Source organism: Pezoporus flaviventris, unplaced genomic scaffold (genome assembly GCF_033815535.1).
Source record: "Pezoporus flaviventris isolate CSIRO_AGI_PZ_B2104156 unplaced genomic scaffold, CSIRO_AGI_Pfla_v1 ptg000083l, whole genome shotgun sequence".
Lineage (NCBI taxonomy): Eukaryota > Metazoa > Chordata > Aves > Psittaciformes > Psittacidae > Pezoporus > Pezoporus flaviventris.
The window spans coordinates 9904275-9926410 of NW_026892631.1; the positions used below are offsets into that span (position 1 = coordinate 9904275).

At 37.2% G+C, this 22136-nt stretch overlaps 1 protein-coding gene across 2 annotated transcripts in view; it reads right to left on the reverse strand.

Annotated features, from left to right (window-relative positions):
* The window catches only part of LRPPRC (leucine rich pentatricopeptide repeat containing), a 91146-nt gene that overhangs the window by 65470 nt on the left and 3540 nt on the right, over positions 1-22136 (reverse strand). The window contains exons 2-11 of one of the 2 annotated variants that reach the window (XM_061475514.1): positions 12747-12949; positions 9680-9802; positions 8855-8976; positions 8706-8764; positions 7853-7939; positions 7261-7387; positions 6091-6235; positions 5226-5368; positions 4849-4954; positions 4662-4769 (exon numbers count right to left, since the gene is read on the reverse strand). In XM_061475514.1, coding sequence (XP_061331498.1) covers positions 4662-4769; positions 4849-4954; positions 5226-5368; positions 6091-6235; positions 7261-7387; positions 7853-7939; positions 8706-8764; positions 8855-8976; positions 9680-9802; positions 12747-12949 — 1223 coding nt within the window. Of the gene's footprint in view, positions 1-4661; positions 4770-4848; positions 4955-5225; positions 5369-6090; positions 6236-7260; positions 7388-7852; positions 7940-8705; positions 8765-8854; positions 8977-9679; positions 9803-12746; positions 12953-22136 lie in introns of both variants that reach the window. The other variant, XM_061475513.1, reaches the window with a different exon arrangement.

The window sequence follows — 22136 nt, forward strand, 5'->3', positions numbered from 1 at the left end:
CTCTTATGTTGAAGCATTTTAAAAAATAACTGTCTGTATCACAGGAAAGTTGTCTGAAAACCAGCAACTAGGTACCACAGTGAACAAGGTGTGGTAGACTGAAGATTTACATTCAAATTCGTATCTAGGAGAAAGTAGAAAACAGGCTTGTTAAGCATCCCCCTTCCCTCACACCCACTGGGCTCAAATGCCTGCTAGGGCACAGCTTCTGAGCAGGAAAGGGCATGTAGTAACACCTACACAACAGTGAGAGATGCAGAGTAAGGAGGAACACCAGTAACAATACTGCACATAGCCAAATAACTGCAAACTTAAAAAAAAAAAGCTTGCACACATTTCTTCATTTCTAAGATCTACAACCTGAGGGAGAATTGTAGATTAATGAAAATCAACACTGAATCCTACAGTTTTGCATGTATTTGCTACCTCTCCGAGAGCAGAACTACTTTATTATCACATATTCCACAACACAAAGCAATGAAACATTCCCACTTCAATCAAAATACTATATAATTGTGAAATACATGCATGAAATAGGATTTGAACATCCTGTGTGTGGACTCCTCATACTGGAAAATACACTAACCTCTTCTCTCTCCCCATATCAAAGGACAGACTAAATAAAGAGTATCACAAAGTACAGTGATACTCATCTAGAATGCTGCTGTCCAAAACTTTGAGAACACACCCCCAATACATGTATATTTACTTAGAAATATTACACATGTACTACTGTACTGATATATTATAGAATCATAGAACCATAGAATAGTTAGGGTTGGAAAGGACCTTAAGATCATCTAGTTCCAGCCCCCCTGCCATAGGCAGGGACACCTCACGCTAAATCATATCATGACCAGAAAACATACACAAAAACAGAAAGTAAAAAAGGATGAAATAATGACTTTATTTATTTTCACCCTGATCACACCCCAACTGATTGCCTTGCTACCCCATTTTAGAGACCACTGATCCAGAAGACTCAGTATGATGAAACCCATAGTAAAGTCTTCTGGCCATCTCCCTGCTTGAACAAGAAGGGGTTTTTGAGATCTTGGGCTGAGATATGTACAGGCTGCAGGAGCTGAGTGTCTAAAAATCAAATAACTGAGTGGGAAGAGGGAACAAAAGAAAGAAATAGGGTACAAAACACAGCCCAACTACTGTTCTCCTTTTGGTCAATACTAGAAACAGCATGCAAACATCCCAACAGAACAGATTCCAGCCTTGGTTCAGTACATCCAAGAACAAATACAGAAGAGATTAATTACAAGATGTTCATAATATCTGTGGTAGAGCAGAGTAACTTCCTGCTTTTCAAGAAGTGAAAAGTGCCACTTGTATTTTAGGCCACTTTTAATTTCCTAGGTTTCTCTCACAGTTAAGTTGTGCTTCTTCCTAAAGCAGTGCCATCAGAACAGAGGGGATATCAAACACACTTACATACAGTTATACATGTGCAAGGGCACTAAAACTGGGCTTTAAGCAGCTTCCTAAGGAAACAAAAAATTAAAACTCCAGTTTGAAAATTGAGGTTGCATTCAGTAAAACAACGTAATTTAACATATTGTTGCTGTGCTCCTAATTTCAGATGCACGCATGAAGCTGCGCACCAGAAAAGTCTGCCTACAAAACAGTATTTCAAGCAGTTACATTGTGAATTCACCACCCTTATTCCCCTCTGGACTCAGACTCTTATTTCTCTTATATTCCAAAGTAAAAATTGAATTACCATTCAATAATCATGCTTTATGCATATAACAATATTTTAGTAGAAACTAAAAGTGAAATACACAACTGACTTTTAAGAACTGTCTTTAAAAAATAACATTATTATATAAAGATGAAGGGAAGCTACTGAATTTTGAGTAATGAAGTGCAAGTCAAAGATTTGTGCTTATTTATACCAGGCTCTTCTGGTTTCGGTGTATAATCTGATACAAGATTAATCTCAGTGCCAATAACAGTTTCAGCTCAACCACATACTGATCTTTCAAAACCTGCAAACACTTTCCATTGCTAAAAGCCTAACAGGTTTCACTTACGTATGGAAATAATTACTTATCACCTTATATAAAAATACACAGAAAAGCAAGAATGCCCCTCTGAAATTATAAGCCTGCATAAAATGATTGAAAAAGAGCTGTTTGCTGTTTCACAGTGGTTAGGTTCTCTACGGTGAATTTAAAAACAACTGTGCTTAGTTTCATTCCTCTCAGCCATCACTTCATTGCTACTTTTCTTTCAAGCTCAATTCCATAATACAGAAGAGTTAGGGAATTTCCTTTGATATCTGGTGTCAGCTTTTGTTATAATAAGCATCAGATAAATATATAATTGAACATTGCTACTAGTTACATAATTGTTTGGGTCACATTACATGCACAGGCATTTGTACCCTGCAGTTCTAGAAGGTTCGGCTTATATTGTGCATTCCTTAATGATTATTTAGTCCACTGACTACATCCCACCAGATTTTTAGTAGTTTTTTTCCTCAGAGTTCTTGTCCATTTTCTGTCTTGCTGACAAGTGAGATGCGAAATTACCAATATTAGGCTGGGCATTACTACTTTGTAGAGAAAGGAATTATTACCTCATTTCTGGCATGGGATATGATACACTATATAGTTTTGTGTATCTATATAGTTTTTTGTTCACATAGCTCTACTATTTTTTTCTGCTACAAAGCACTGTTCATTTACTATCTGCCGTCACCTTTCCATTCTCGCTGCAGCACTATTCTTTTCTCTACTTTTACGAAACAGTTTCAGGGTAGGTGCTTTTTTCCCCCCTTATTTACTTTCCTTCAAACGTATTGGTTGTATTTGCAGATAGCAGGTCTCATGTATTCATTTTTTGTTACTATACTTTAAAAAATGAATGTGAGCTTACACATGGAAAAGAACAACTCGCTTCACTGCACCAATAATAATTCCACTGATTCCTCACCGCAAAAGAAATTGCATAGATATCTTTGTATTTTAACAATTGCAAAATCACCGACTTCTGTAGGAATGCACACAGTAGTAACATTCCCATTTCACAATTCAAACTCTGAGACTAAGTATCAGGTCACAAGAATGTGTTTGCAAATCCACAGCATTATCATCCAGACATACAGAAGTTTATGTATCCAGTGCCTTTGCACATACAAAAAGAAAGGCTCTCTAGAAAATGGCAAAGCCAGAATTGAGGGTTTCTCCATCATTTTCGTCTCGATTTGCTGACATGACTTCCAACAGGAACTACTAGGCAAAGCATAGTCAGTTTCTACAGGCAACCTCTGATCTTGGCAGAGATCTCAAAAGATGTGAAAACTAAAGTTTCTCTAGATGGTCAGATACTGCTTCAGTTCTGGGAGCCAAGTCTAAACCTAAAAATACTTCCGACTTTCCTTGTTGCTGTGTTAGTGAAGTAAAATCTTCCATGGAGTAACAGAAAATGTGTTTTATCAGTAGGGAAGTATGAGACTGATTTCAATTTACTTATTTTTGGTGAAGTTGGACTTCAAGTCAGTCACAAAGGACAAAACTGAAACAATGTCACTTGATGCTGACTAGAACAGAACTTTCAAGCATTTGATTCTCTTCAAGAACAGAACTTTAAAGCATTTGAAAATCTGGGAGAAGACAAACTTGAGAAGTAGTCTAGCAGGAACAGAGCCTAAGGAGTTAATAAAAACTGAATACTGTTTTCATAAAGGCTTTTTGAAAAAGACTTGAGACATTTTTATAGCCAGAAACAATTAGGGAATACTTGTTTCAGCATTTCTTCCAAACTGGAATGTGACTGTATATTTAAGATAAAATTGCGATATGAAGAGTCTGCTAAAAGCACTTTTTTTTTTGTTTGTGCATTTTGTTTGTCACCCAGTGTCACACTAACAACTCTGCATCTCATTCTAAAGCACATTATACTGTGAGATAAGATGAAAAAGACAGTTTTTTGTTTCCCCAAGGGGGAAGTACTTCTGTTAAAAGCATCTTTTTACAATACCATTCTTTCTGAATTACCAATAACGCAAACCAAAGAATTAGATACTGTACTCTAAAATTTAATATTTGTTCAATTCTTATTCATATCCCGTAGACATCCCCATGTGTAACAGGGGAAAGTATGTTAAATGCTTAAACCTACTTAAGAACCCCAAAGATTGAGCATTTTTGTCCTTCAATCAGTATGCTGTCAGGTCAGGTTCATACATTCAGCAATGGAAGTTCTCCTGCAGTTTTTATGATCGCAATGAAACTCACGTTTGCCTTATTAGGTCAAAAATAAGAAGCTGGCTTGAATAAAGGTTTCGGTTTGCAGTCCACAAGAGCTATTATACCATTACCTTACTTTTAAATTCTTCTCTCAGATTTCAGTTGCTCCAAGAGTAAGCTTCATAAAAGGCAACGAGCAGCAAGAAGGCAGCGGAAGGCAGATAGAATGTGAAGAGTTAAAACTCTGTCACATATTTCTATGCAAAAGTAGACTCTAAATTTGTAGATCTGTATGTGACACGATTAAGAAGGAAAAATTGTTTGCAACAAAGTAAGACGTGCAGCAAGGTCTTTGTTTACTTTCAAGAGTCTGCTGAATCTCAAAGCAATGGTTTAGTAAAGATTTGTGCACCAGATTTGCAGTAAAGATAGAGGAGCACTTATCAGATAACTAACCTTTAAGATTGTTCTCTTTCTGGAACTTAACCAGCAGCGGCCAGGAATAGTGAGGTCTGAGTGGCAGGCCTTCCTTTTTCATCGTCTTCATCAAGTCAATGGCTAAGGCTGAAAACATTCACAAGATAATTAAACAGTGACCAAGTACTTTAAATCAGCAGAAGTAAAAATTAAATAAGCAGAATACCTGCTTTGTTGGCCTCCAAAGCGCAACGCAAAACAAATGGCAGTGGTGCCGAGTGCATTTTTGCTTCTTGTAACTCCTTACAAAACTGCTTCAGCTTGTTCATTGGCTGCAAATAATTTAAAGTAATTATTAATTTTTCAATTTCTCAAATTGTTAAGAATGTCAGATTCTTCTAATGATTCGGAAGCAGATATTACATATGCCAAATATAATTCCTGTGTGAATTTCTATTTACTATACAAATTAATATGAAATACTAAAATCCTTTTTTTATTCTTTAAGAACTGTACCAAAAAACTCTACCATTTTCCATTTTCACAGTTGCATAATACACTGTTATTAGCCTATGAGGGAAAAAATACTACTATTCTGCATACCATATCTCTGTTTACGCAATGTTGCAAGAAGAAGCTACCCTGGTCCACATTATCACGTGAGAAACTGGTAAAAGACTTCAAAATATGGAAACTTATATCTTCGAAGCCGTGAGTTATCAAAGTCAAACACAGGTTCATTGCATCTAGCAATTGAAAAACAGAAAGAACAAAATTAAGTGCATGTAACTATTTTCATACTAAATCACTAAAATTAGTGAAAGCTAGTAAAAGTTTAACAAGTTTCATTAGAATACCTTAAAATATTGAACCAATTTGAGACTACCCTTTCCAGATTTACATTTATCAAAGAAATTCACTTTTCCCATTAGAAGACTACGCCAAAAATTACAGAAGCATCACAACTGCAGCATGACAGAAGGATACTAAATAACAGAAGGATACACATTTGCAGACATGTCAAAAAAGAAAAAACTGATGAAATATAATTAACAGCTATCAATCAGATTACGCATAGTGGGATCCAAAAGTGACTTTAACTGCGGATAAAGAATACTATATTCTCAGTGTTTAGTCACAAAGAGCAGTCACAACAGAAATTACAACAGTGTTTGAGGAAAGGACTCCACACTTAATTGCTTTCCTATAAAATCTTAATGAATTTTATAAGGTTAAAAAATTGATTAATTTTTGTATTTAAGCAATTAAGACTGGTTTATATGAAAATTTTATACACTGTGATTTAAAGTGTACTAATGGCAAAAGTATTATTTTCCCTAAGTATTTAAGAGGAAAGTACAAAATTACCTATTTTCGGTAACTTTAGTTATTGTTGGGGTAAAGAAAGGAAAATGCTTTCCCTCTCCACCCAGACTAGTAATCGCTGTTGTAGCAACTAAGAACATACCTGGAATTAACTCCTTCTCAAATCTTATGCGTTCCTTAATATCTTCGATGTACTGAGGATACCCAGCCTTGGCAAGGCTAAAAATCACCTGCATCAAAACCCTGTCCATAAGGTATCCTTCAGTCTTCTCAATCTGTTCTAGAGTCTGTAAACCAGAATAAATTTAACATTAATAAACTCCAAAGTGACCCAATTCAGGATACATTTAAAAAAAATAAAAAAATAAAATCACAAAAAGCTGTGGTTTTTTTCCTTCTTTTAAAACCATGGGGTTAGATACATGGAATACCATAGGGAGAATACACAACATCTATAGAGAGGGTCTTGAAAACACCTTTAGACTATAAAAAAGAAACAGGTAAAAGGGAGATATACCAGTTTCTCCCTAATATCTAATAATACATATTAAAGCATCAGATGACTTTCATTGAGATGACTCATTGTGAGATGACTTTCAAAAAGAAATTACTTTGAAAAGGGGAGAATGATTAATCAATCTTTTGTTAATGTCTGGAAAGAGGCTGGTTGATGAAGATATAATTTGTAAGTCACAGAACAGTGTGATGTTTTCCACATCCTCTTCCTTGATTTGGTCCACTCCTCCTGATACTACTTATTAAACTGAAACCAATTTTCTTTTTGCATTCCTTTCCAAATAGTTCTTCGATTTAAAAAATGTAGAAGAGAGAACCAGAAAAAAAAACATGTACACAAAGGGCTGTAAGGCAGCATTATCTTATCCGTACTTCATGAATACCTAAGTTATTGGTATGAACTCTCAATAAATCAGTATTAGCGGAAAGATTCAGTGGCTTCAATGGAAGCAGGATAATCAAGGTGTACTTTTTATTTATTTTCATAAATAAATATGTATCTCTCACATGCATTATTTGGCTCTTTTCAAAAAAAGACTGAATTATTAAATCACTCACTGACAAATCTATCTTCTCAGAGTAAAAGGCAACTATAGAAAGAAACTTATTTTTCACAAACTATGAGACTGCTTGCAGTTTTCCAGCTATTCAGATAACCAAAAAAGTTTAACTGCTGCAGACTAGGAAGAAACAAGTTATAAAATTCAGTATTATTCCTCCTGCATGGATAGAAAGCATTCCAAAGTTAAACTGAACAAGAGATCAATCAAGTTTATTAAAATCAAACTTAAAATACCTTTTTCATGCTATCAGCATCACCCTTTTCAGCATACACATTCAGCAGTGATAAATAGGTGTCTGGACCTGGTTCCACACCAGCCATCCTCATCACTGAAAGGATATTTTCTGCACTCTTAATATCTCTAAAAGAATTCACAAGAAAGACCCTCAGTAGATTTAATTATAATAATGTTTATTGTGACTTCCACAATTACTTATTAATTAGAATTGGAAACAGACAGCAACAAGCTTAGAGAAACTTACTTTAACTGAGTGAATCCTGAAAGGTGAAAATGCAAATCTTTTAATTACTGTATTACTTAAAATACTCTTTCAACTTTACAGTTGAAAAAGTTCCAAACTAAGCAGAGCAAATTTATTTTTCAAACAGTACAAAAGTACAGTAATTAATCTTGAAATGCAAGATTTTCAGACAAGAAATATCTACTTCCTTTGTTAAATAGCCTAATTTTGCTTCAAAATTGAAAAGACAGTCTTCTACATATTATTCTTCAAAACCATCACACTATTCTGTGGCACGTAATTTTTTCTGTACCATATCACTTTATATTGTAGTAAAAATAAAACAAAAAGGTATTAAACATTACCCTGATCTTGCATGACCTTTCACAAGGCTACTGAATACTGCCTCAGTGATTGGAAGATCTTTGTTCTTCATAAATCCAAGAATCCGACTGTAAAATACAAGACAATGAATGATGAGATTTTTTTTCCCTTTGAAAAGGTAAACTAGTGAGATACTGCTGCTCTGCTGGACAAGTACTGCATGACCAAACGAAATGAAACCGCGATGTCACTGAGCAATTACATTTGGGGACACTGCATAACAGGCTCATGATTTGGTCATCCTCATTTTTTCAGATGAATTGTATTTGTCACTTTGAAATACACAGACACAAGTGTGGGGCTGGTTTTTGTTTTGTTTCGGGGCTTTTTTTTAGATTTTATCTTCCTTTTACTTATTTCTTATGCCCAGCATTCCCACTGTTGCAGTGTAAACTTCCCAAGATTAAAATGTTAGACAGGAAGCCCTGCGTAATAACAAACACAACAACCAGAATTACTGCTATTTGCTCCTTAGCCCACTTTGTTGTCAAATGCCTTTCCCAATAGCCACTTTCTTACTTAGGCAGTAAGCCTTCATAACCTTAGGCTTTTTCACGCTGGCTCTAGAAATGACAAAGCAAGTTATTTTCTGAGCAACCTGAATACAACTTGATTTGATCACACTGGTCTATCACTTATTTTTATTTTGCTTGTGCAGATTCCTGCTGTCTCCAAGAAGCTGCTCTTCAGTACTTGGTTAAAACATACTTAAACCCCCTCTTTGCTTTGCTCAATGTATAAGAATTACACTGAAACAAGTGTTAACATTAACAGTAGGGAATACAAGATACAGATTTTGTGAAAATCCCTTTAAACATAAACACAAAAGAATACCTTGCTCCTTCAATGTCACCCTCATTGCAATAAGCAGCAATCAACCTTTGGTATGTAACCTACAGAAAACAGAAAGGGCAAGTTAATGATTTCTATCCAATAAATGGATACTACTATTAAGAATGAAGGTATCATAAAGGGGTACTTACTCGATTGGGCTGCACATTGGCTCCCTCCATTCTGGCCAAGAATTCAGTTGGAGAAAATTTGTGCTCATTCTGAAGGTAGACTTTAAGCAAAGCATTATAATGGCTTGTATCATACACAGCACCTAAGGAAATATTTCAACCACAGTCAGTGAATGCAGATTCTCTAAATTCAACATTATTTTATAGCTTTCTCAGGTATTTAATTTCATATCAACTTTATTCTGTATGATCTTTATGTACAATGAGACTGCTTCCTTTTATCCACCTTTAAAATACCAGGCATCTATTTAACAGCACACACGCTTATAAAGGCTGAAACATAAGAGCACAGTAACGTGAATGCTTGTGTGCATGTTATTTCAGTCTCTGCAGCTGTATTTATTATACAGATTCACTAACACTGCTATCAAGAAGCAGTTCACCTACTCATCATCTATACATAAATAATTAAAGTATCATCTGATAAACTAGCTGGTAGCACTAGGTGTATTCAGCCCACCAGATAACAAGGTAACATCTGACATCGAGAAAAGTCAAATGCATTCTTACAATTATAAAAGTAAAGCAAAAGTCCATTTTAAGCACCTTACAAGAAAGAAAAATCTTCAGATTTATTATTAACACCCCTAGATGTCAGTATAACTCCCAGAATAGGAAATAGGTCTCTCACCTGAATATTAAAACCTAGTGATTATTCGGTAATGTGTATTTGCTATTATAACCTAACATTTAAACATTATTAAAACACATTCAGACTTCTGTTACAAAGAAAGTAACTGAAGCTCACAGCTGTTCTTGGAAGAGGGACTAACAAAACCAACCTACCCAGCTCTTTCATCTTGTCCCATATCACATGGGCTAGTTCTGTTCTTTCAGGTGACAATAACTCTGGTAAAAGAGCACCACAACTTCTCAACAAAAGCAAGGCCTGGTTACTCCCTGGACTCCCTGCAAGTGGAACACAATGACAAATGTCTTTATAAATAATTATGCATTTAATATTAGAAAATAAGACTCTAATTTGACCCACCGAAATATGTAAGCATTTTGTATAGAATACCATCTTCTCCACAATTGAAGATTTTACAAATCAGGATACCCAAATGATTAAACAATGATGATGCTATTATGCACTATCATGAAAAAGATTCACAATGAAACATACCATTTAGTACAATAATGATCTCTGCTTAGCAGAAATTTTCAAAGATGTAACACAAAATACTAAACTTGGGTGATCTGGTATTTTACTTTCCCAAGCGAAGTCCTGTAGATCATTTTATCCTAACAGGGACATAACTTTCTGATCAATTTCTAACATCACAGAATAATTCTTACCACTTCCATACTATCACAAAACTGGTATTCAGAGACATTCCACATTGAAATTTGTATTTCCACTTCTCCTCATGCCCAATATAAATGAGACAGTCCACACCTAGAGAACAGTGAAGGAACCTGCAGGAATATTTATCATTTCCGACTTCTGCACTACCACCAGAATATTGAAAAAGTAACTATAAATTCATCTGCCTTTCTTGGACTTCACTACTACTCCTGAGGCAAAGTAAGGCAGAGCTGCCACATGTATCACAGATTACACAGCAATCTGGAGACAAATTTTTTTTCAATCTCATCCTCATAAGCAAACCCAACCATTTCAAATAAAATTGAGTTCCCTTAGAAAGCAGCATAGTGTTAAAGAGGGGAGAAGGGGGCAAAAAATATTGCCTGTTTGTTTCCTGTCAAACAGAAAGTTACATTGCAAAAGTAATTTCATTTAACAAGAAGCAAGACAAATGTTTGCATCAACATAAATGACAAAAAAAATGCGTAAGGTTTTCTATCTCAGAGATGTACACGCAGACTTGAAATACAAAGACTGCCAATAAATATTACTTGAAGTCAAGAGCATCATTCACGTTTTATAAGTTACTTCTAAATCATCATGCCAACACTCCAAAGCTCTGTACAGCTCAGCACAGAGGCAGAAGCTGCTGCCAGTAGAGGTATCTCCAGCTGCTGCTGATTGCTGTATGTGTAATTTCTAATTACAGAGAGCTGTAGAAACAGCTCTAAAATAACAGCAAAATCAAATAAAAACCCATCAACACCAGAAAGCTATACATCATCTAGAATTAGATCTTCAGGTACCAAAAAGGACCAGTAAATCTAAGATACCACGTAACTATTGTAAACTACATGCAAGAGCACAATCTACAGCAGAAAGGTTGTTGATATTGTGTAAACTCATGCAGGAAGAAACACAAACAATAGTGGGGAAAAAAATAAGCAATAATGAGGAAAGAAAACAAGTAATTTAAAACACTGAGAGAGGGCAGGTTCAAATTGCAAGAGGGGATTTGAACTTCCCACGACATAATGGGGTAGCGAGAGAAATCACAGTTTATGGCATAGTTTAAGACTATGACATTTTTAAGACTTAACTTTTTAATCCCTGCATACGATTGGTTCATGCAACAAAAACACCTACACATCTCCAGTTTCACAACACCAGTGTTATGCTAGTGACAGAGTACTGTGAAAGGCAGAAGAAACAGGAAAAGGTTTGGCAGTATGACTATGGAAAGATGCACGACTACACATACAGGAAGCACCTTTGGGCATTTTTTGTGTTGCAATTAGAAATGGAAAAACAATACAAAGGCAGGCAAGTCTTTTTAAGAAATCAAGAGTTACTAACCTCCCACACTTCCGCTAGGTTAGTTTTCAACATTATTAATAACAAAGGACTGCATTTCTCATCTGGAAATATGCAATTTATTCTTATGGCATCTTAGTTAAATCTCTTGTGAAGTTCTACACTTTTAACTATACTTACACAACCAAAGGAAACCACTGCAAGTAGTTATTCTTTTCTTAATGCGCATTCCTAAAACCTGTGCAACTAACCAAAGATCATAAAGAACTGTGGTTTGCAAATAACCTTAGGGACGCAAAATTCTTGCCAATCCACACCCACAAATTATAAACTTATACCCAAAAAAGACAAAGCTGTCAGAATCAGGAAGAACACCCCAAGTGAAAACACTAGAAAGTTTGAAAGAAAGACAGCATGAAGCGAAGACAGCTTTTAAACAGTAAACCACAAGACTTAAAAGCACAATCTCAGCTATATAAGGCATTAGCAGTCCAGAGCAAAGTTTAAAATTAATACAAAACAATACATGCTATCACTAATAAATATTAGCAGTAGTACTTAGCATATTTAGCAAATATCCCCACTGACCAATCTTAACTGGTACCAAACCTTACCAATTGTGGTACCTGGCTCTCAAAATATTGATGCAGTCTGGCTATCTTTAGCCAAAAAAGTACTGAATCTGTCAGAATTAACAATGCCTCAGCTGCTTATTTTTGGTTTACTTAAAAAATAAAACTTTCTTGTCCTGAGTATCACAGCTACCTGGGAATGGGGAAACTTGGGGATCACCTCGACATTTCCCTGTTACAGTGCCGGTTTAACACAAATAACCTCTTAAGGATAGCATGGTTTATTACAGGTGTTTAAAAAATACACTGTGTAAAACAGAATGCCCAAAACAGTTATATGAGGAAAGCGTAACATTACCAGATTAAAAATCTACAATAAGCAAGGCAGTACAATCAGACACCTTAAAAGTATGCTGAAGTTCTATAAGACTTAAAAAAATCACAGACCAAGCAAAAAGAAAAAGTAAATGTGTGCATTCAAAGCAAAATAATCTCCAAGGCATTTTAAGTCTGTGCATCAACGTATGTAGGAGATTAAATAACACGTACAGACAAAATATAAATGAGAACTCCTTCAATTAATTTCCTTGGTTTGATGTACAGTTATATTGCTGCCTTAAACTTCGCTTTCCTTCGGTTTTAAATGGAAGCAACTTACCCGTTTTGCAGATTTCATCAAAGACTTTTAGTAGGAGACTTTTAGGGATGCGGCCAGTTTTTCTGACGGAGTTATCCAGTTTGTTGAATGCCCAGTCAAACCGCCACGTCCGCCGGGTTGGAACATCTGAAACTGGTTCTTCTTTAACACTTCCCTCCTGCTGAGGTGCAACCGTGAGGAACCTTATTTGGTGCACAGTGTTTCTGCTTAAATAAAAACAAAACCAAAAAGAGTACGCTTCTGTGAGTCATTTTGCAACTACAGGCACATAATGTCAAACAGATAATGCACTTCTTGCTGATGAATAGTTCCTCAAAAACACTCCGCATTGATATATATAAACAAATACAGGTGATTCATTTCAGTGTCTTTCTACTTAAAAATACATAGTCATCTGTATTTTCTCACAGTGACAACTCTGAGATTTTCAGCTGGATTCACCTCAAGTTAAATGGTTCAAATGCCATTCCCACAAAAATAAACTTTTTAAATCACCAAGTGCTTTAAAGGCCGACTGTCCCATTACAGCTTCTCAAAAGATCTCAGATGCTTCTGAAAAATCACTCCAAGAACAGTCACAGACGTCTCTTCCACAGCACAGCAAATCATACTTTTCGGTTAAAAAAGTCACTACAGAGCCCAGTGTTTTAGACAACAACAGCTTACAGAACAACAGGATCATTCCTCATGCGTCAGGATTTATATTAACGGGTGTGAAGCTGCCATCATGCAATGTAAACCAAACATCGACACTGGACTTCCCTAGGGTACTGCATCCAACTCAGGTCCTTACATAAGGAGGATATGGACCTGCTGGAGCCAGCCCAGGGGAGGCCACAAAGATGCTCTATGGGCTGGAGCAGCTCTGCTCTGCAGACAGGCTGAGGGAGCTGGGCTTGTTCAGCCTGGAGAAGGCTCCAGGGACACCTTAGAGCAGCTCCAGTGCCTAAAGGGGTGACAAGAAATCTGGAGGGGAGCTTTTGACAAGGGCCTGTAGGGACAGGACAAGGGGGAATGGCTTTAACCTGACAGAGGGGAGATTGAGATGAGACATTAGGAAGAAATTCTTCCCTGTGAGGGTGCTGATGCCCTGGCACAGGGTGCCCAGAGAAGCTGTGGCTGCCCCATCCCTGGCAGTGTTCAAGGCCAGGTTGGACACAGGGGCTTGGAGCAACCTGGTCTAGTGGAAGGTGTCCCTGCAGATGGCAGGGGGTTGGAACCGGATGGGCTTAGAGGTCCCTTCCAACCCAAACCATTCCATGATAAGTATTTATCTTTTTAAAATAGTGTCTGTCAACAAGAAGCATAATGAAAAAGTGTTCTTATGTCTATCTAAACAATAAAAGCTTGCCCATTTTATTGTTTCCTTTAAAGAACAAGTTGATGTACATAAGAATAAAAAAATAGCATTTCTGCCACAGCAGAATTGTGAACAGCCTGTGCAGGTAAAATTATCATTACACACAAGCATTTTTGGAAGTCTCTTCTCAATTGTTCTTACAACTTCACAGACTAACTCTAGACCATGCTCCTCCAGAACGCTATACAAAGGAAGTTATACATGCTGGAGGCAAAAAGAAGATTCAGCAACTTCTGAAGCTGCCCTTCCTCATCAGCTAAATTCCTGGAAACTTTCTAGACTAGTAAAAAACCTCCCCAAACAACTAGCCGTTGTATTCCCTGCTGCTAGAAGTCTTATGCAGTAATGACTGCACATTTCGTTGAGACAGCAGCCTAAAAGCGAGGAGAGCTGGCATCCTCTACAAACCAATTCCCACCCTGGAGCTTTTTCACAGGTGTATCTGCTGGCTAGTTTCTCATCAAAAGATAGTGCTAGTTTAAGGCCTTAGGAGTGGAAGTCTAATAGAGGAGAAAAAGCTTTCTGGCAATTCACAGCTTCAGCAGCATTGGCAGCAATCTGCTAAATGACAGAAAAAACCACAAGGTGGGTGCATATCATCATGGTGGGAAAATCAGACTGGTGGTTTACCATCTGGTTGCCTCTTGTGAGTAGGAAGTAGCCCAAACACCACTTGTTTCCTTGTGTTTGAAAGAATGGTTTGATAACTGAGCAGTCCATCAGTTCTAGGAGCATAATTCTTTAAATAAAACCAGCCTGAATCAGAATCTGTTCCATAATAGGGCTGTGAGAACAGTTAAAACAGAAGATGTCTGATTTCTGAAGGCATTAAAAAAATCCTTTAGTAATGACGACCGTCACTACCACTACCTTGAGAAAGGCACCACCTTTTTCAAGCAGGCAAATTTTACATTGGCCAATCCCAAGTTTCTTTCTGAAGAACTTTTCAGAGTCCAGCAAATAATCTGCATTTAGTTGACTAGGGAAAGGACGAGGAAGAAAGAACTGAGTAAGAAAAAAACCTGCCAAAAAAGGAGAGATCCCCTCAGTCTCATTGATACCTCCTCCTAGATGCAGGCTCTCAACCACTCCATTGCACTAGCCTCTATTTTATTCAGACCCCTCTTCTGAGCTATTTTAACTCACTAGCCTGGCACAATACCAATTCAGCCACTTTGGCAAAATCTAACAATTACCGTTCCATTAGACTGCAGTGGAAACAGCTCGTGATGTCCAAAAAACACCACAATGAACCAGAAAAATAAATGGAGTAGGAACAGGTGGCTAAAATTAGAGAAACCAGGAAGAAAACCAAGAAACTGAAACACCACTTTTAGTGATAAGCAGCTCAGCAGATTAATGCCATTAAACTATTTTGGTTACTAGTAATGTCATCTGTCACTAGAAGTATTTCCAAGGGTATCTTTTTCCCTGATTCTTTCTTTCCTTCCTTCCTTTTCCTCTTCTTCTACCTCATCCTATAACCAGACAGGGTACTTTCCCTAAAACAGAAATCATTAGGAAAAGTCAGCAGTACAAAGTAAGACGCTAAAGATTAAGTCCTCTTGGGTGTAACAACCAAACGAGATGTCTACAAATTCAACTCTTTAATAATACATAAAGGGTAATTCTCAACTGTGAGCAAGCCATTGTACAGCTCTAAGAACGAAACTACTGATTGCAAGTTTATTTTTTCTTAAAGATACAGATAAAATGGTATCATCCACTCTTACACCATTAAAAAAAGCTACTTTCAAGTTTTTCAGAGTACTTCACGTGAGGGTGGAAAAAATGCTTTGTAAGCAAGCAGCAACACAGGCCTTTGTAAAACAGACATCTAGACTTTGATTTCCATTAACAGGCAAAGCACAAGTGGACAAAATTCCTGTGCTCCAGATTAAGATCTGCTATTGTTTTATAGTATTTTGCAAGTTATTGAGTTACCTTGTGTCACATAGCACACTTTAACCATACACAATTTTGGTATCTATAATTCTTAAGTCCTGAACTAAAAAAGTCATCTTTGAAAGATTCTCCACATGTCAGAGTCAAAAACATCTTAAAGCACCTGCATAGCTCCATCAGACCCAGTATGAAGGTAAAAATAGTATGGGAATGCTCAACATACACTGGTTTATAGCATGAGAGGATTCTAAAGTTTCATTTGTTACTAAACTCTCCCTGCTTAACATTTAGCAAGTTGCTATTTCTAACATCAGTTTAGTATATTATATCAATTGATAAGGTTACACACTGTAAAATATTATAATCTTACATGAACTGTTATTTTCATACACTAACTTAACCTTCTGAAAGGTCAGCAGAACTGGGCATTCCTATTTACACACCTCCCAGATATCATCAAACATCATACTGGTGTTTCTCTTCATTTACACTGATTACAGACATACTAAGAAATGGCACCATGGGAGTCCGAGTGCCAGTTTTAGACAGGGAGAAAAAGTAAGCGAGTATAAAATAACTTGAGGAACTCCAACTGGCATCCACCTACACTGGCATTATCAATCTTGAGATACAGCATCTCTCTCTGAGATACAGCATCTCTCTCTTGAGATACAGCATCTCTCTCTTGAGATACAGCATCTCTCTCTTGAGATACAGCATCTCTCTCTTGAGATACAGCATCTCTCTCTTGAGATACAGCATCTCTCTCTTGAGATACAGCATCTCTCTCTTGAGATACAGCATCTCTCTCTTGAGATACAACATCTCTCTCTTGAGATACAGCATCTCTCTCTTGAGATACAGCATCTCTCTCTTGAGATACAGCATCTCTCTCTTGAGATACAGCATCTCTGAGATGAGACATAACATCTTTGAGACGAGATACAACATCTTTGAGATATAACAATATCTTTGAGACATCTTTGAGGTATAACAAACTGAGCATCACTCGGGTGCATGTTATCACCTGTACATGTTCAGCACTTGAGTAGATTAACATTTTTATCACAATTAAAGGCACTGTGTAATAGCTGAGCCAATCCCATAGTAAGAACTTAAAAACAACTATGGCTTCAAAAGCGGTATGAAGTTGCAGGCATCTACTGTCTTGAATTTGGTTCTTAAAGCTACAGTCAACTAAGAACACAAAACTTAGGAGAATATGGGGGGGGGGGGGGGAAGTAAACATGCTGGGAGCTCACTATTCTAAAAAGACAAGAAAGACAACACCAAAAAAATGCAAACTTAATAAATTAAGGGACCTGGTGTGAGGTTTGATTTCAAGCAATCAAGAGAAGGACAGAGGAATGCAACAGAAACTGAAAACTGATACTAATGGCACAACCTCCCCATGAAAGCGAAGCAGCGTGCAACAGGAATCTTGAACAACCTTGTGCAATTCTTCTTTCCATTTTTAGAAGTTGAGAAAGAACAGGCAATCAAGAGGAATTTAAAAAAAAAGGCTTTTCGATATAGTAAAGATTATTTTAGAAAATACATATACCTCCTAAAATAGAAAAAAAAGATCATATAGTGCTTAGCTTTCAAAAAATTAAAACTGCAACCATACTGTAAATTTTAACCATTTTACATGACTAAATGTATAGCTGAGAATAGGGAAGACTCAGCTAAGTACTTGCTAGAAATGATAAGATACGTTATATTTAAGACACACTAATGGATCTTACTCAATCTCCAGTCCTTTGGAATTACCTTTGAAAATTCATGAAAGCTTTGGGAAAAACAGAAGCATAATTAAAAAAATAATTATGAACTGAAGTACAGGCTTTTGGCATCATGTTACCTGACAATCTCGGAATCAGAACAAGGAGATACGATGCACTTTTAGTTAGAAAAATAGGGGTTAAATAGTTGTGGGGTATTTTTTTAAACAGACAAAATATATATCAAGTTAAACTGTGCTGATCAGGATTTGTTGCAAAATTGGGAATGTATTTTGTTCGATTCTAAATTAAGCTATATCCTGACCCAAATGGGAAAAGACTGGTACAACCCATGAGCATTCAATGATTTCATTAATAATTTGGACAACAAAAGGGTTAATAAACTTATTACAGCATAAAGGTGGCAAATTCTTAGAACAAGAGCCTCAGACTTCAGTGTTATCTTGATTACTTGATGTAATGGTCTGAAATGAACGAAAAGGAAATTCAGTACAGGCCAAAGCTGTATATTTTGGACAATGCAGAAACATAAGCTGGTATACAAGTGGACGGCTACAAAGCAACCAAAGTAGTGCTGAAAATGAGCCACTGCTAAACATGAAGCATCACGCAGCAAGAAGGAAAACTTCCTTTCTTCAGCTCCTAACAGCAGCAACACAGATGAAATACACAGAGAATCAGTCTGCTTGTCATGATGCGTTTACTCATAAAAACCAAGTTTAAAAGACTCAGCTATCCCATTCCACTTTCCAAGTAAAGAAGCAACTGCACCTAATCCATCAGGCATCACACTGGTAATATCAGCTGTTGTAATATTAATTGTAACAAAGTATTAGAACAGGATACCATGACAAACTTTTTTATTTAGAAGCTTATAAAGTAAGACCGGGGAGGGATTTATCACGCATGATCTTGGTATTTCTGATCATGCCTTGGTGCTAGATGTTAAGATTATAGTCTTATGACATAGTCATGTTTCTCCAATTATTTTAATTAACTTTTTTTTCCAGAATTAAATGCTATGCTACACAGTAAAATGATTGATACTTCTCCCAGGGCTGCAACGAGGGCCAAGTATTTACTTTCATGTATTAAACGGCATTTTAAGATTTTCTCCACATGAAACACCATCTTTTGCATGCACGTGAAGGAAAACAACAGACTTCAGATCTGTTTAAATCAATCTGATTCTTCCCCAACGTATTTCTCTTTACTATGCTTCAGAACTATGTTTCTTTGTCCCTACCCAGAGAAGCTCAAAAGGATATATTAAACCCTATGAAGTAATCTCTCTCCTACTCCCACAATCACAAAATTACAAGTAGCCTTCTGATAATGGAGCTTTTACATAACTGCACCTTTCCACCTTTCTCAGCTTTGTCTCTACAACTGTGAGGGTTAAAACTGTAGACCTTGGCAACACAGGAAAGGTTAACTAATTATATGTTTGTAATCCCACACACAACCACCCGCTATTTAGTGGTAAGTTCTCACCTCCAGTTTATCTTAGAGCATTTGGAAAGTAGTGGAAGACAAACTCCTTAAAAAAAACTGACACAGGGATGAAGTGTGCATGGGGAAATTTATACCAAGTCAACCAGTACTTGTTTGAAGGGTTTGGTAAGAATCCCAGTGCCCTAATAAAGTACTTAAACATTTCCCTTATTTCCAGAGCAGACTAAAGGCAGTGTCTTCAGTTTCCTAAAGGAACACATCTTACACACCAGTCTGAATAAAGTGTCCCATCTTCCCCAAAACTCAAGTAGATGGTTTCAGTGCTCTCCCAGGCAAAAAACTTGACTAATTCCAAACACTCAAAAAGAGAATTACCAAGCCACTGTATGGATATTTGCCTCCCTTTTTCACAGCCATAGTAAGGTAGCTGCTGTGCTTTTTCTAATGCAAGTACTGAATATTTTGTTCTTTCCAAACTAAATAAACAAAAGGTATGAAATAGTTCTCAAGCCATAAGCCATGATCATAGTAGAATAATGAAAAAATAGTTAAAATTACTGTACATAAAACCACTGAAGACTTAGCATTAGCTAAATTTACTAATCTAAGACTAAATATACCATCTGAAATGACAGCCTGATTCATGTAACAGTATTTCCCCAGTCTTAGCTATGGTCACCCACAAAGAAGGCCACAGTGTTCAGGCCACTGTATCCTTGTTTCAGTGAGATGCAGGAGGACTCTAAAAGAGGAAAAAAAAAAGTATGGCTTTTTTCCACATACACTGAAAAACCTCACGTTTCCTGGAGAGTACCTAAGAACTTTGCCCAAGTGATTTGCAACAAGCAAAGCAGAAAACCTTTGCTTTGTGCTACTTCTTAGGAAGCCCATAGACATTTTGTATCCATCAGTAAAATACATACCACAACTACAACAGTAGTGCAGGTTGTGAAACTTCACTACAACACAGCATTGATTCAGTATCATCAAAAGCAAGTTTACTGAATGCCTCCGCTTCATTCAAAGCCCACTTCTTGCATCATTTTGCTCATGTAACATAATTAAGCATCTAGCTCTATATTTTCACTATCACAGAATCATAGCATAGTTAGGGTTGGAAAGGACCTTAAGATCATCAAGTTCCAACCCCCCTGCCATGGGCAGGGACACCTCACACTAAACCATATCACCCAAGGCCTCGTCCAACCTGGCCTTGAACACTGCCAGGGATGGAGCATTCACAACTTCCCTGGGAAACCCATCCCAGTGCCTCACCACCCTAACAGGAAAGAATTTCCTCCTTATATCCAATCTAAACTTCCCCTGTTTAAGTTTCAACCCGTTACCCCTTGTCCTATCAAGGTCTCACAAGAGCAGAGTAAAGCAGCAGGATCACCTCCTTCGACCTGCTGGTCACGCTCCTCTTGATGCAGCCCAGGATACGGCTGGCGTTCAAGCGCACACTGCCTGCTCATGTTCATTTTCTCATCAACCAACACCCCCAAGCCCTTCTCCACAGGGCTGCTCTGAACCTCTTCTTTGCCCAACCTGTAGCTGTGCCTGGGATTGCTCCAACCCAGGTGAATAGCCAAAAGCAACTGGTTTGCAGCTAATTAAAAACAGATGAACCACATTAAATCATTAATAATTTGGGGGTTTAACTTATGGTTTTCCCAAAGATTCTTTCAAAGGGTATTCTTCCACCCATCCCATCAGTGTCTTTCAATCTTGTACAAACACATCACAATGTACCAAAAGGCAACAGTTTTTACAAGGACAACTTGAAAAGCTTTGTATCTAGTATCCTCTTGCCAACTTTATCAACAATCACACCTCTGAACAGTACACGGATCTTGCAGAAAGCAGGTTTCGCAACAGCACAATTTCTGTTTGGGGATAAGCTCTTAGCTCCACAATCCTGAAACCTGACATTTAAGCTCATATGTAGGAATCTTAGACCGAAGAAGTGACAGAAGACTTGCAAGATTTTCCTCCTCAACTACGCCTTCATGACCTATGTCTTTGGAGCGTAATTGGTCTCCTCCTTTCTGAGGACAATAAGGTGTCAACTTCAGGACCCAGCATCTAAAAGCACAGTTCAGCAATACAGTTGCATTCATCTAATACCACAAAGTTATTGCACAGGGTTCTCTCTTCTGCCAGCGGTCCCACGCATCTAGAGTTCATCAGATCCTTAAATGATACAATACACCTGTCCATCTGTCAAAAAATGTTTTCCTTGCAGTCTAGCAAATGAAATCAGCCCAGTGGCAGGTCCAAGGAGCACCCTGATTTAGAGCAGGACAAGTTGGCCAGCAACAGGAGGGTAGTCAGCATGGGAAGAAAGGAGCCAGTACTGTTCCTCCCAACACCAGCAGCAAGCTGTTAACATCAAACCATAACATGATCACCTAGTGTATGTAGAATAATCAAAAAATATTCTGATGTTAATTCAAAATCTGCTATGAACACTTGTTGAGAGGCTTGTTACAGCATACTTGACAGTCAGCTACTAGCAGCAAACTTAAGTACCTTTTCCTTTAGTGAAGCTTCTGTGGACAAAGTTCCAGCAAATACTTTGTACCATATAAATCAACTAAAGCTTCCTGTTGTAGATCTGAAGTCTGTTGTATTGGTCTGTCATAGTTTATCTTGGTATAATTGCATGGCATGAGACTGATGACATGTATCTCAGCATATTTTGTACTTCATACTAGGGGTAGTCAAGTGAAATTTGCCTTAGATCCGATTTGCTATGAGATGCTTCTCAACCGTCCAATGCAATCAGATATCTACTATCCTAACCCATTTTCTTTGGATTAAATCTAGAATTTCAGATTAGTAATCAGAGCAGTACAATGCTTTGATAAAAATCTCTGCCTGAATGTGAATGGTTGCTGTTCCACATCTCTAAAGAAGTTAACA